The sequence below is a fragment of the Somniosus microcephalus genome, chromosome 2 (genome assembly GCF_052327205.1).
Source record: "Somniosus microcephalus isolate GS21.2 chromosome 2, FLI_Smic_1.0, whole genome shotgun sequence".
Lineage (NCBI taxonomy): Eukaryota > Metazoa > Chordata > Chondrichthyes > Squaliformes > Somniosidae > Somniosus > Somniosus microcephalus.
The window spans coordinates 179197048-179212690 of NC_140988.1; the positions used below are offsets into that span (position 1 = coordinate 179197048).

General features: G+C 41.7%; 1 protein-coding gene across 2 annotated transcripts in view; it reads left to right on the plus strand.

The window, feature by feature from the left end:
• The window catches only part of LOC147123138 (PACRG-like protein), a 73121-nt gene extending 65596 nt beyond the window's left edge, over positions 1 to 7525 (plus strand). The window contains exons 6-8 of one of the 2 annotated variants that reach the window (XM_085967626.1): positions 133 to 240; positions 3423 to 3503; positions 7304 to 7525. In XM_085967626.1, the coding sequence (XP_085823752.1) occupies positions 133 to 240; positions 3423 to 3503; positions 7304 to 7360 (246 nt within the window). In that variant the 3' untranslated portion in view covers positions 7361 to 7525. Of the gene's footprint in view, positions 1 to 132; positions 241 to 1509; positions 2200 to 3422; positions 3504 to 7303 lie in introns of those variants that run through there. The other variant, XM_085967634.1, reaches the window with a different exon arrangement.
• The last annotated feature ends 8118 nt before the right edge of the window (positions 7526 to 15643 follow it).

A 15643-nucleotide genomic window follows, 5' to 3' on the forward strand; every position in this document is an offset into this window, starting at 1 on the left:
TTACAGCTTTAGATAACATTAAGAGGAATGTAGTTGGCAACGAGATTGCACAGTAGCTAGTTAAATGTTAATCAATTTTCAGCCTTGGATAGTTGTGGAATGTTTTTACCATTGCTGCTTTTCTCCCTAAAGGCACATTCAGATGTTGAGGTATTTGAGAGGGGATTGAATGCCTTGGTCCAGCTGAGCACTGTTGTTGGTCCTGCAGTAAATGACCATCTTAAACATATGTTGACTAGTGTAAGTATCTGGAGCTGTTTTTCTTAAGAGAATGTCTGTCTGTGTGAGCTGCTAATGTGTTTCACGATCTTAATGCTGATTTTTCTGGTAACTAAGGATGTGTTTACACTGCAAATGTAGAATAGCTGCAAATCAGTTTGCATTTCACTGCAATGCTGGAGTTGCAGTATGAATCTGACTCAGGCCTGACTTGGCTTCAGAGAGGAATGATATGAGTCTCCCTGCAGAAAGTAGTTTCACACTGCTTTGCTTTGATACTGCATAGAGTGTAACTTCAGCACAGTATTAAACCTGGCTTTAAAAAGTGCCCCTCTAAACATTTAAATTTTAACTACTGGCAGAGGAGATCTGCACATGAATGTATGCACACATGTCTAGAACTCTCTGCTAAGTAGAAAAAATGGAGTCCCAGCCAGGAAATGTAAATGGGGTTCTGTCTGGAACAGATACAGCAGCTACCAGAATGAGACTGGTAGTAGCTACTGTATAAACGTGTTGTAATATTACTGTCTAAACCAATTTTAAGAGCCAAATTCATTGCAAGTACAAACCACTTAAAATCAAATTTTCCCTTCAATTTTAGCACAATTATGGATCATTTTGGGGAGGATAAAAATTATGAAGTAAGATTGTCTGCCTTTAGTGACTTCTTCACCAAAAACATTGGGACAAAAATTCAGGTTTTTTTTGCACCCATTCTAAAATGCACACTAAATTCTAGTAGAATTGGCTGCTGGCAGCAGATGTGCCTGTCTACAAAGTGGTGCATGTTTGCCAATGACAGGATAATGAGGGTATAAGATGCTTGGGGCCAAGTGACTCCACAGTTTGATGCTCCTGCTCTAGCAGCTGCAGCGAGGCCCACTAAAAATTTAAAGCAAGCCCATTAAGGCCTGTATCTCCATATAACTTTAAGAAATCACACAACACCAGGTTATAGTCCAACAGCTTTATTTGGAATCACAAGCTTTCGGAGCGCTGCTCCTTCGTCAGGTGAAGTGGAGAGATGCATAAAAACACAGCTTATATAGTCAGAGAATAATGTCAGATGTTTACAGGTAATCTTTCTAACTGCCATTTATCACACCTCGGCAGAGAGACAATCACAGCAATCAAAGGTGTAAATGGTGTCCAAACAGGTCAGTCAGGAAAACATTACATCAAAGAACAATGAGGTGGGGTCACAAGGGGTCAAATGTTGCAGATGCTGGGGTCTGTATGAAAAACAAAAAAACAGACAAAAATCTTTTTTTTTGCTGGAAATCACAGCAGGTCCGGCCGCATCTGTGTGGAGTGAACAAGCCAACGACGACTCGAGTCTGGATGACCCTATGTCAGGTGGGGTTACATGTAGCGTGACATGAACCCAAGATCCCGGTTGAGGCCGTCCTCATGGGTGCGGAACTTGGCTATCAGTTTCTGCTCGACGATTTTGCGTTGTCATGTGTCTCGAAGGCCGCCTTGGAGAATGCTTACCCGAAGATCGGAGGCTGAATGTCCTTGACTGCTGAAGTGTTCCCCGACTGGGAGGGAACACTCCTGCCTGGCGATTGTTGCGCGGTGTCCGTTCATCCATTGTCGCAGTGCCTGCATGGTGTCGCCGATGTACCATGCTCCGGGGCATCCTTTCCTGCAACGTATGAGGTAGACAACGTTGGCTGAGTCACATGAGTATGTACCATGTACCTGGTGGGTGGTGTCCTCACGTGTGAACATCAAAAATGTTTTTTGTCTTTTTTTGTTTTTCATACAGACCCCAGCATCTGCAATATTTGACCCCTTGTGACCCCACCTCATTGTTCTTTGATGTAATGTTTTCCTGACTGACCTGTTTGGACACCATTTACACCTTTGATTGCTGTGATTGTCTCTCTGCCGAGGTGTGATAAATGGCAGTTAGAAAGATTACCTGTAAACATCTGACATTATTCTCTGACTATATAAGCTGTGTTTTTATGCATCTCTCCACTTCACCTGATGAAGGAGCAGCGCTCCGAAAGCTTGTGATTTCAAATAAAGCTGTTGGACTATAACCTGGTGTTGTGTGATTTCTTACATTTGTCCACCCCAGTCCAACACCGGCATCTCCACACCATCCATACAACTTGGGAAGGGTTTATAGCATGCTGGACTTCAACTCAATATCAGGTGACTCCTCATCAACCACCACCACTGCTATCTCTTTCTCAATAGTGCTGCTCCTCTGTACTACTATGTACTTGCCCTGTAGTATGTGCATCTATCTGTATTAATGCCTGCTTCAAGTAGGATTGGCTCATGGTTTGATGAGTAATCCTCTTCACTTATGCCTGGTAAAACATCTGTGAAGAGAGCAGATGAGACAAAGTTTTATATTATTTACATAAGTACAGTTATCAATTAGGGCGTGATATTGTCATTAAATGCACTGTTGTGTGTTTATGCACAGTTATTGTGTATGGATATGTGAATGTAACATGCAAATCATAGAATATATAATTAATATGGTATGTAGCAATAGTTTTGCACACCTCCAACCTCTACTGTCTTAACATTTTCACGTAAAATACCTTATTACTTCATTGTTAATGTTTCTCTGTACCAGTACAGCATTTTACATATTTACCTTCAACAGTGACTACTTTCCTTCATGTCATTACGTGTCCTGTGCTACTACTTTACAGTAGTGTTAATGCAGTACCTTTGTGCGTTTCTTTAAGTCATGAAGCTGCTTCCAGACCTCCAGCCATGTCTTCTGAGTAGTTGAGACTGTGTTGACTATTTAAGTGACTTTGCCATCTTTGCATATTTGAAGAGTATCCTTTCTCACCAAATTCTGCTAGCCTTTCTCTATTGCTGAGGTTATTAACTTGCAGAGCTGTTGATTAATTGGAATTTTTCATTTGTTCAGCTATTTACCTCAAAAGTTAAAGGATTACTGAACCTTTCATAATTTTCACCAATTAAGTAGCTCATTTGCTGCTTAAATGTTAAAAGGTTATTATTACACCAAACACGATATATTGGTTTATATCATAATTGGAGCAGCTTTGATAATGGAACTGATTCAGTCAATTTATTTTGTTTTGAATCTATTTTTTAAAAAAGGTTTTTGATCATGCTGGGCTTTGTTTATCTTGTTGAGGAATCATTTTTGTTCTGAATTTTAAAGCTCTAAGTATGGTTTTTTATGTGTATTAAAGCTGTCAAAAAGACTGATGGACAAAAAGCTTAAGCAGCTGATCACAGGTGCCCTGCAGAAACTAGAGCAGCATGGAGGAAAGGTAAGTGTGTGCATACGTGGGCACAAACAAGCTGAATCACTTCAGCTTGCCTTGCTTTTTAGTAGAACTACAAATTCACAGTTCAAAATGTTCAGCTAATTGCAAATATGCAAATGATAATAAAACCCTTGTCACTCAAAGGTGTTTTGAAACTACTGTGAATCAGCCATGACTGTTGTACTTATGCATGTTTTGGAAGTTGGATCAGACTGAAAATTGGATTGAAATCCACCTTTCAAAATGCAGTCATTCTCTGACATTTTACAAGTGCCAAACTTGCACCAGTGTGACCTACGCCCACTGCAGAGGTTGATTTTAGACAGGTATATATAACTAGCACCTGCCAATAGACATGTTACAAACAATTACATTTGTGCGTTGTATCTGTTCCATTCTACTTGTCATGCACTCTTGCTATTTTGTTGTAAACATTGTGAAAGAATTGATGTGAGGCAGGTGCAGTGTTTGAAGAGGGGAAATAGGGGAGTGGAGGTATAGGGCAGATGATGGGGCTTTCGAGGCAAAATGAAGCCTCGTTCTAAGTATTAACCTTGATATTCAGATAGCTCTGTTTTGATGTTGGTGGCATTCTGAATTATTATTAGTGAAGTTTGGAAAACAAGATGATTCTTTGCTACTGAAAAAGGAAGTCTGCAACTTGTTGCTGAAATAGGATGATCACAGTTGCTTGTACAAATTAATAATGTATCAACTAATTCGAACATTCTGCAAGCATCATACAGATGTCACACTATAACCTCCTGAATTCTAATGTACATTCTCTTTCACAGTCTGACAATTGGAAATATTGGCTGCAATATTAAAGGATGCTGCTATAATTGCAATAAAAATAATTCATGGTCACTTTTCAGGTTAAGACTGTCTTTTTTCCAGTGACAGTGTTGAGTTAAATTTAAATTGAGATTGTCTATTCTAATTTAAATACAGCATAATTTTTATGATCAGGATGAAAGCTGACAAATTAGTACTTATTTATTTATGGGGGCGATTTTCATCTGCCAATCGACTTTTTTTTTGGTATGATGGGGTCAAATTTCTTAGACAAACCTCACGCCAATTTCACGCCTGATGCAATTGTCGAGCAAACTTCTATTTAGGCACCCAGCGCTCCTGCCTGAAAGAGGCGGGAACCTTATTAAAATATTTAAATCAGGGTGCTAAGAAGTGTTTCAGACCCGGATACAATTTTGGCCTTCCACTGGGCCGAGCGTGCGTTGCGAGCGCTACGCCCACTGGAACTAAATGTTGAGCAGCCAAACTAGCAGCCCTTAAATAACAACTTTTCCAATGAATTTTGTGGGGCCAGAAGGAGCATGCATGCACAGAAATCTTCATGCACGTTGCTAGTCCCTCCATGGCCATTGCCCCCCCCCCCCCCCCAGGATTCTATTTCCCCCCCGCCACTTCTACAGAGGAGCTTGCAGATTCTCTCTCTCTTTCCCCCCCCCCCCCCCCCCCCCACAGCTGCCTGCTGGTGCTCGTTCAGGGCTGACAACTTACTGTGCATATTAAAATGAGACGCAGCTATGAAAATGGATCAAGTCTCACACCGTCATCATCAGGTGAGCGTAGCAACCGTCCTGCCCACAGCCTGGCCAAATTGCACAATAATCGAAAATTGCACCGTTTATCACTTGTGCAGCGTCCTTCTGCATTCATACGTTGCTAGTTATGTAGCTAGTATTGTGTGACACAATATTAATGTTGAGCACTTGATAAACTACTGGAATATGGCATGGTCTTGAAACATTTCAAAAGTGCCTGATCTTGTCTTTGTTCTCTTCTGTGTTTAGATTTTATTTAATAACTACATCCAGATGATTAAACCACTGTCCTTTGTATTTCACATTACAATTTCTGGGGCCAAAGAGATAATTGATGGACATTGTGTGGCAGTCCGAAGAATAACCATCAGTCACTCAGTCCTTTAATGGCAACTGTCTCTTTAATCTAGCCAAACTAAGAATAGTCTGGAGGTTGAGACAGTCTGTCCTCTAACCTGATGATGCAAGCAAAGTCTGTTGTTGTTCAGTCACAGCTTAAGGTTTATGCATGCAACAAAATAGAGTGACATTGATGCAGAAGCCCCTCCAACTTCTCATCCTCTGCCTCAAGAGTGATCTTGCATGTGCATGGAATGTGCCAGTAATTTTGGTGTTTCTCTTGCTATGTAGTACGGCTGCTTCAAAATATCCCTTGCAAATTGGTTTCCATTTGCTGTCATATTTTTCTTTAGCTTACTGTTACTATTAAACCTACTCCCCTCCCTCCCCTACCACCACACCCCCCACAAACTCATCCACGTTAAACTTGTTGAGAAGTATTTTTACTTGTATTTTATTCTTCTGCAGTTTAAAAAAAAACTCAATCTTTTATTCGACTCATATTTAACTTATAAGAGGTAATTTTATGACTTTGCTACTAACAGTGAGCCTCACACACCGGGATCACATTGAAAATCAAGACGCACACTGCATACAATTTTCCACAGATGGGGCTCCACACTGGAAACGCAAAGTTGGAAATTTACCCCAATAAAGTCAAAACATCTGACTATAATTCTACTGATTCATCTTCACTCTTGCTTCCCAGTTCAATAGGCCATCTTGAACTTCTCTATTATGACATCTCTTGGGTCATTTATTTGTGCTGAGGTGATTTCAGCACTGCTTTCTTTCATTACTTTTTCTCCTGTCTTTAATATCTGTGATTAAAACCTGAATAAAAGATTGTGAAAAGGAAAATAAAACATAATTTTATATATTGTTTCCTTTTCATAATTCTTTTATTCAGATTATGTTCTTAAGATACACTTTTCTCTTTCATTTCTTCTCCCATAGCCACTAGCTAATTGTTATGGATGGTCCAGAACCATTTATCTCACAATAATGATCGTCAGTGCTAGTCAATGAGCAGACAACATGACTGAAACAGAGTTCCATTTTTTTCCTGTTCCAGAGACAGAATGCCTTAGTACATGGTTAAAATGGAATGTGGTCAATAGAATCATAGATGTTACAACACATAAGCCATTTGGTCTATTGTGTTTGTGCTGCCTGTTTTTTTGAGCAATCCAAACTAATCCTACTGCTCCATGCTCTCTCCATAGCCTTGTATCTTCCTCTGCTTCAAATATTTATCCTATTTTTCTCTGTGGCAAAGCAATCCATGCTGCAACAACCCTCAGTGGAGAGAATATTCTCCTAACCTCTCGCCTCACTTTGTTAGTGATGGTTTTAAATTGATGACGCCTTGCCACTGACCAGAGGAAATAGTCCTTCCCTATTCACCCAAAAAGCCCATTAATATCTGGTTTTATCCTCTTTTTCCTCATTCCCTTTTGGTAGAAAAAAGTTAGATTGTTGTTTCATGATAGATTGACAACTGTGCTATCCAGAATTCTTTCATACATATTTACAGGTTTAAATGGTAGCATGAAGGATATTGAAACTATTTAATTTTGTAGTACTTATTGCTCTGAAAATAGAGTTGCCAGTTGTACATTAATGTGATTTGTTGGTGTACCAACATGATGGGTTTGTATTGTTAATGACCAAAACAGCAGTTTCCCTGTCACTACAAAGCAATCTGCGGAAGCCATCAAGTAGGTGGAGACAAATTGGAGGGTGGTGAGCCTGGGCTTTTCTTACACATTTCTGAATGACTAATTTAAAGCAGCATTGGCTGAGGTCTCGGAGCCTTGTGAAACGAGAGAGGGTTGACAATTTGTTTGACACAATTTGTTAAAATATTACACTGATTTTCCATTTCTATTGCAGGAGAGTCTGGTCATTATTAAATCCAAAATTCCAACCTATTGCTCTATTTACACTTGAAAAAGACAACTTCTGCATTTGGTCAGTACATTCTGCATCCGGACGGAAATCACAGACAGCAAGAACATTTTGCAGGAGCTTTGTCTGATCATGTGAAGTACTGTTTTATTTTCTGTAGTTTTGCATACAAAATCAAATAAATATACTGGCAGAATTTGTGTTGAAGTGAAGGTGAGTCAGGCTATCCTTTAGTGGAAAAAAGAATTTGTGTTGAATCAGTTTTGAAAGATCACAAACTTGTGATAGTTTTTATACCTCCGTAGTTGCATTCACCTGTAAGGTGCTTTACCCGACTGCTTTTGTTTTACCATTTTCTTTCCCTAAAGTTGTTGACTAATATTGGGCTATGATTCCATGGCAGCTAGCTCAGGTGTGGTACCTCCCAAAGTGGCCATTCTTCATTTGTGACTCTGGATAGTGAGGGTCCACCGGCTATTTGATTGTAGGGGGCAGAGGGACACAACCAAGCCCAATCCTGTCCATATATACACAAGTTCCAGACTAGACTATTAGATACCGAGCAACAATTTATTTTTCTCTTGCTGCCATGAAGAAAGGGATAACGAGTAAGTTATCTGAATTTGTGGATAACACCAAGTTGAGCTTATGGCATCATTCAGGAATACTTGGAAAAGTTTAACACTGGGGTGGGATATTAACAAATAAACTTAAACAGATAAGTATAATGTTTTGCTATTAAATATGGAAATATTAACCATCAATATAAGATGGGAGATTGCCAGCCATAATGAAGGAGTACGAGATTTTGGGGTGAATATTAACGAGCATAATAGTGGGTTAAGATAGAAAATACAATTTAAGAATTCATTGCATAGAACGGGAGACTCCAAACTACAGTCTCTAGGCCATCCATAGCTCTTGGGCCCTAGCATTCTAACTCACAAAGCCAGGCAGTTCAGTTATTATATTTATACAAAAGCAAAATACTGCAGATGCTGGAAATCTGAAATAAAAACAGAAAATACAAGTCAGGCAGCGTCTGTGGAGAGAGAAACAGAGTTAACGTTTCAGGTCGCTGACCTTTCATCAGAACTGGAAAAAGTTAGAGATGTAACGGGTTTTAAACAAGTACAGAGGCAGGGGAGGGGGAGGAAAGATGCAACACCTGCCCTTTTACCTCCTCCCTTCCCACCGTCCAGGGCCCAAACACCCCTTCCAGGTGAAACAGCGATTTACTTGTATTTCTTTCAATTTAATATATTGTATTCACTGCTCAAGATGCGGTCTCCTCTACATTGTGGAGACCAAATGCAGATTGGGTGATCGCGCTACGGAACACCTCTGTTCAGTTTGCAAGCGTGACCCCAAGCTTCCGGTCGCTTGTCATTTGAATTCTCCGCCCGACTCCCACTCTGACCTCCCTCTCCTTGGCCTCCTACACTACATTAGCTACGTAGTGCACACCAGGTATGTTACAGCCTTCCGGATGCAACATTGACTTCAACAATTTCAGATCATTACCACTGCTCCCATTTTTTCAGACAGCAGCTGTTGGTAATGATTCTGTTATTGTCATTTACACCTCCTCTATACCCATCTTTTGTTTCTTTACTTGTCCCATTACCCACCCCCTTTTTGTCATTTAATCTCTCCTGCCTTCCACCCTAGCACAGACCTTCCCTTTTGTTCTTTCCTCCCCTCCTCCCTTTCCCTGCCTCTGTACTTGCTTAAAACCTGTTACATCTCAGACCTTTCATCAGAACTGGAAAAAGTTATCGACTTGAAATGTTAACTCTGTTTCTCCACAGATGCTGCCTGACCTGCTGAGTATTTCCAGCATTTTCTGTTTTTATTTCAGTTATATTTATGTTTGGATTTTTGACTTGCTGATTTGTCCTGTTTGAATTTTGAAAGGCCAGAGGTTTGGAAAGGGCTGTTTTTAATTCTGTTACCTTATCTAATCCTAACTAAGAACACTTCGGCCTTTAATATTGGCAGCTTGAAATAAATGCAAATTACTGTGGTCTGAACATTGGGCAGGATTTTCATTGGGCCGTGGAGGCGGGATTGGAGGCGTGTGGGGGGTTAAAATCGCGAAATCGGGGGGCACGAACCCATCCCGCCCCCAACCCGCCTCCATGCCAGTTTCAAAGGAGGTGGGTACCCGACCTGTGCTGGGAGCCGCCTCCCTGAGGCGGGAAGGGGATTACTGCCAATTAACTGCCTGTTAACAGGTAGTTAACAGGCAGTTTTTAGCCTAATCCCTATTTTTATTCCTGAAGTGTGGAATTCCCGACGGCTCCAAACCACGCCAAGTTAGCAAGGCGGACCGTCGGGCTGAAGGGCTTGGAGGGTTCGAGATGCCCGGTGTTCAGGTGAGTGATGTGTGCATGAGTGCAGAGGTGTTTGGTGTGTGTAAAGTGTTTAAATAAGTTTAATTACCTTTACTTACCTTTACAGCCTTCCTTCCGTCAGGTCTCGGGAGTCCCTCATCTCACCGGCACAGAAAGCAGAACGGCCGTGAGCTGTCAAAAGTTGCAGCATTCAGCTTTCTGTTCTGGAGAGATCTCTAAATCAGCCTGAGAGGAAGGAATTAACTTAGTGTACAGATTGTCAGTGTTTGACAGCTTCAAAGAGCTGTCAAACGCTGATATTTCATCTGTCAAAAACTCTTGACAGATGAAATATCAATCTGTGATGTCACCTGTTGCCGGGTGGTCCTTAATTGGCCTGCTGAACCCGCTGGGTGGGCTCAACAAGGTCAATCAAGTCAAAATGGCGTGGGTTGGCCACAACTCGATGGAGGCGGGACTACAACCCCAAAAGTTGTAGTCCTGCCTCCTACACGCCTCCAGTATCAAAATCCAGCCCATTGAGTTTAAATTAAATGGGGGTAATTTTGACTTTGGACAATAGTGTAAAACGGGTGATATCTGAGCAGCCGACTGTTATACATTTCACCTGATTTTCATTTCCATCCAATATGTTTCCCATGATGCTCCATGGTATACATCTACGCTGCCTTGAGGACAATAAGATGGACACTCTGGCTCAGAAATTGGCACACATAACCGATGTATGCACATTGGCATGTGTCCAAACTATCCATTATTGTGGAAAATGTATTTTGCTTTTTGATCACTGTGCAATTGCAGAAGCCTGCCTAAATAACTTTTTCTTAAATTTTTCATTATTAACAAGATTCTTGAGAATTTCAAAGAACTGGTATAGACATTTAGACATGGGATGATAAAATGGTAATGCAGAAGCACATTAAGCACTCAAGCAAATAAGAAAATAAAGTCCAGCAGATAAATGTTATCTAGGAGGAACTGCAGAGAGAAAACAAACACATCTCTGGGACAGCAAAAGGAGGGGTGAGTATTAGTGGGCAAGCAATAATAGAAGGAGACTGAAACTCTCAATTAAATTTCCAAAGTAAAGTGGTACTAGAAAGATTACAGAAAAAATTAAATACAACACACAAAAGGACTGAGACTGGAAGATTCATGACCAGGATTAATTTGCCACTTATCTCCTCCAAGAAAACTGTATACCTGAGATTCTTGCTTCATACAGTCGATAGCAGTGGAACCCGTGCAAGGCACAGTGCTATAGCCCTGTTAACAGTAATTCATTATCAGATCACTAAATACTTTTTTCTGTGTTAAAAGATTACTTTAGGGTTACATGTCTTTTATAGCAACAGTTGTTCCTGGATATACTTAGTAGTTGCTCATATGGTACATGTGAATCAAGATAAGTCTGTAAATAATAAGGTCAAATTGGCTGAATCTGATTTTTCCTCCATGAACACAATAGTATCATAGAAATCATATAAATTTACGGCAAAGAAGGAGGCCATTCGTCCCATCATGTCTGTGCCAGCCGAAAAATAGCTATCCAGCCTAATCCCACTTTCATTGTTTTTGGGCCGTAGCCCTGTAGGTTACGGCATTTCAAGTAAATACCCAAGTACCTTTTGAGTGCGGTGAGGCTTTCTGCCTCTACCACCCTTTCAGGCAGTGTGTTCCAGACCCACACCATCCACTGGGTGAAAAAAAAATTTTCCTCAACTCCCCTCTAATCCTTTTACCAATTACTTTAAATCTGTGCCCCCCTGGTTATTGACATTTCTGCTAAGTTTTTGATGTAAGGGAATCAAGAAATGTCCTTTTGTGATGGCTCGAAATCGAACACTGGACAACTGCTTGGAAGGCAGCAGTGCTCACCACTAGTACAGCATCGCTCACTGCCAGAGAGAAATCCAGTGTTTCTTGTACTTAAATCCGATTTGCGCCTTGCTTCTTGGGACTATTTTGGAATATCATGCTGCACATAATTCCGTGTTGAGCATTAGGCAAATGCAACACATCAACCTAAGTGGCTGTTTTTCAGACTGGAGGATGGTAGACAGTGGTGTTCCCCAAGGATCAGTGCTGGGGCCACTGCTTTTTTTTTATATATATAAATGACCTGGTTATTAGAATACAGAGTAGAATTTCTAAATTTGCCGATGACACCAAACCTGGGGGTGTGGCAAACAGTGATGATTATATCAATCGACTGCAACAGGACATAGAAAGGCTAGCAGAATGGGCAGACAAGTGGCAGATGGAATTTAATAGAGAAGTGTGAGGTGATGCATTTTTGACAGAAGGAACAGGGAGAGGCAATATACACTTAATGGCACAGTTTTAAAGAGTGTGCAGGGACAGAGGGACCTGGGAGTTAATGTGCATAGGTCCCTGAAGGTGGCAGGACATATTGAGAGACTGGTTAGCAAAGCATATGGGATTTTGGGTTTCATAAATAGAGGTACAGGAAACTCTTTGGTACCCGGCACCGACGGGACCGGGATGGTGCCGGTTGATTAAAAATTCCAGATGACGGAGAGGATTATCTACCGAGGCTATTTTTAACAAACAAAAATAAAAAAATCAAGAAATGTGCAGTATACAGTAATTGGGTACTCACCTACAGAATGTTGTGTTAAATGGATGGTGGAAGATGCTTGATTACGTACAGTACTGCCAGTTGAGGGTAATCCAAAACTCTTTAATTAACAGTAAAACAAAACTTATACAGGATACAGAAAAATGGCGGATCGGAAGAGACTACTGGCAGCGCGGGAGAGTCAGACTCCTGTTAATTGAGGTGTTCGGACTTCCGACAGCGCCAAGAAGCCGAGTAGTGGCAGTTTGAAGAACTACCCCCACTGACTAACTTGGCCACTGTGGGAGACTTGGACTCGGACTCGGCAACATATCCGGTTATTGAGGTGTTGTTTTCGGAGTATGAATTTTGCCAATTAATAGAGAATTCCGGATATTTAGGTGCCGTTTAAACGAGAGTTTCCTGTATTGAGTACAAAAGTAGAGAAGTTATGCTGAACCTCTATAAAGCGCTGGTTAGGCCACAACTGGAGTATTGTGTCCAGTTCTGGTCTCCACACTTTAGGAAGGATGTGAAGGCCCTTGAGAGGATGCAGAGGAGATTTACCAGAATGGTTCCGGGGATGGGGGATCTTAGCTACAAGGACAGGTTGGAAAAGCTGGATTTGTTTTCATTAGAGCAAAGGAGGTTGAGGGGTGATTTGATAGAGGTGTACAAGATTATGACGGGTTTGGATAGGCTAGACGGGGAAAGGCTGTTCCCACTAGTTGATGGTACAAGGACTAGGGGACACAAATTGTAGGCTTTGGGCAAGAGATACAGGGGGGATGTGAGGAAAACCTTTTTTACGCAGTGAGTGGTGAGGACCTGGAACGCGCTGCCGACGGAAGTGGTGGAAGCGGACACATTCAATGTTTTCAAGGGGAGACTGGATAGGCACTTGAGGGAAATAAACTTGCAGGGCTACGGGGATAGAGCGGGGGAATGGGACAGACTGGATCGCTCTACAGAGAGCCGGCACGGACTTGATAGGCCGAATGGCCTCCTTCTGTGCCGTTATGACTATGACCAATATTCCTTTAAGTTCAGCCACTCAATCAAAGCTAGAAGTGTATTCAGCAGATCCTGTGAACTCCAGCAAAGCACAGCGTGCAAATCAAGAAAATGCAATATGAGATCTCAACATTAGAAATGAATGGTTAATGTCTTAATTGTGCAGTTGGCACAATGGATAACAGTAAAATCACAGTCTGGATATTCAGGTACTACCCTCTTCTAAAAAGTGGTGAAAGCTATAACCAAGAACGAACCCAAAATGTACCACTCATGACTTGAAAGAAGATGTGGATTTTTTTGTATACCAGTTAATATATATTAAGGTATGATTGGAGATCTCACAAATCTGATCCTGAGGGTTGCTGGGAGCACAGAACAACTTGAGGAAATTGTGCTGGGTTACCCGCTGGTGAGTCATAACTTCCCTATTGCCTAATGTATGCTCTGACAACCCCCTTAGTAAGCAAATGCTGGTTAATTCTGCATATGGTGGATAGATTCTAGGCGGTGATGGGTTCTCTCTGCAACCTGACAAATGGCATACTACATAGGAACAGGAGTAGGCCATTGACCCCCTCGAGTCTGTTCCACCATTCAATGAGATCCTGACTGATCTGCAACCTAACTCCATATACTCGCCTTTGGCCCATATCCCTTAATACCTCTGGTTAACAAAAAGCTAACAATCTTCAATTTAAAATTAACAATTGATCGAGCATCATTTACTGTTTGTGGAAGAGAGTTCCAAACTTCTCCCACCCTTTGTGTGTAGAAGTGTTTCTTAATTTCACTCCTGAAAGGTCTGGCTCTAATTTTAGACTATGCCTCCTTGTCCTAGAATCCCCAACGAGTGGAAATAGTTTCTCTCTATCTACCCTATCTGTTCCCCTTAATATCTTGAAAACTTCGATCAGATCACCCTTTAACCTTCTAAATTCCAGGGAATACAACCCTAATTTGTATAATCTCTCCTCGTAACTTAACCCTTGAAGTTCGGGTATCATTCTGGTAAACCTACGCTGCACTCCCTCCAAGGCCAATATATCCTTCCTAAGGTGTGGTGCCCAGAACTACTCACCGTACTTCAGGTGTGGTCCAACCAGGGTTTTGTACAGCTGCAGCATAACTTCTACCCCCTTGTATTCTAGTCCTCTAGATATAAAGGCCAGCATTCCATTAGCCTTTTTGTGTCCCTCACCTCTTTAGTCATCCACGGCTTTTGTTTTGGCAAGTAGAGCTCTTGCCCCTCAGGGGTATAAACTGGTTCTGTATCACCTTGAATTCTTTTTTGAACATCTCCCACTGATCTTCTGTCGTTTTACCCATTAACAGATTTGCCCAGTTTACTGTGGACAGTCTCTGTCTCATCCCATTGAAGTCGGCCTTACCCAAATCTAGAATCTTAGTAGCTGCTTCACGTTTCTCCCTTTCAAATGTTACATTGAACTCGATCATGTTATGATCATAGAAACATAGAAGATAGGAGCAGGAGTAGGCCATTCGGCCCTTCGAGCCTGCTCCGCCATTCAATGAGATCATGGCTGATCATCCAAATTCAGTACCCTGTCCTTGCCTTCTCCCCATATCCCTTGATCCCTTTAGCCTTAAGAAATATATCCAACTCTTTCTTGAATATATTTAATGAACTGGCCTCCACCACCTTCTGTGGCAGAGAATTCCACAGGTTCACCACTCTCTGGGTGAAGAAATTCCTCCTCATTTCAGTCCTAAATGGCTTACCCCTTATCCTTAGACTATGACCCCTGGTTCTGGACTCCCCGGCCATCAGAAACATCCTTCCTGCATCTAGTCTGTCCAGGCCTGACAGAATTTTATAGGTTTCGATGAGATCTCCTCTCAATCTTCTAAACTCTAGTGAGTATAAGCCCAATCGACACAATCTCTCCTCATACGGCATTCCTGCCATCCCAGGTATCAGCCTGGTGAATCTTCACTGCACTCCCTCCATGGCAAGAACGTCCTTCCTCAGGTAAGGCGACCAAAACTGCACACAATACTCAAGGTGCGGTCTCACCAAGGCCCTGTACAACTGCAGCAAGACATCCTTGTTCCTGTACTCAAACCCTCTCGCTACGAAGGCCAACATACCATTTGCCTTCTTAACCGCCTGCTGCACCTGCATGGTTACCTTCAGCCACTGGTGCACAAGAACACCCAGGTCTCTTTGCACTTCCCCTTCTCCCAATCTATTGCCATTCAAATAATAATCTGCCTTCCTGTTTTTGCCACCAAAGTGGATAACCTCACATTTATCCACATTATAGTGCATTTGCCATGTTTCTGCCCAATCACCCAACCTGTCCAAATCGTACTGGAGTTTCACGACATCCTCCTCACAGCTTACCCTCC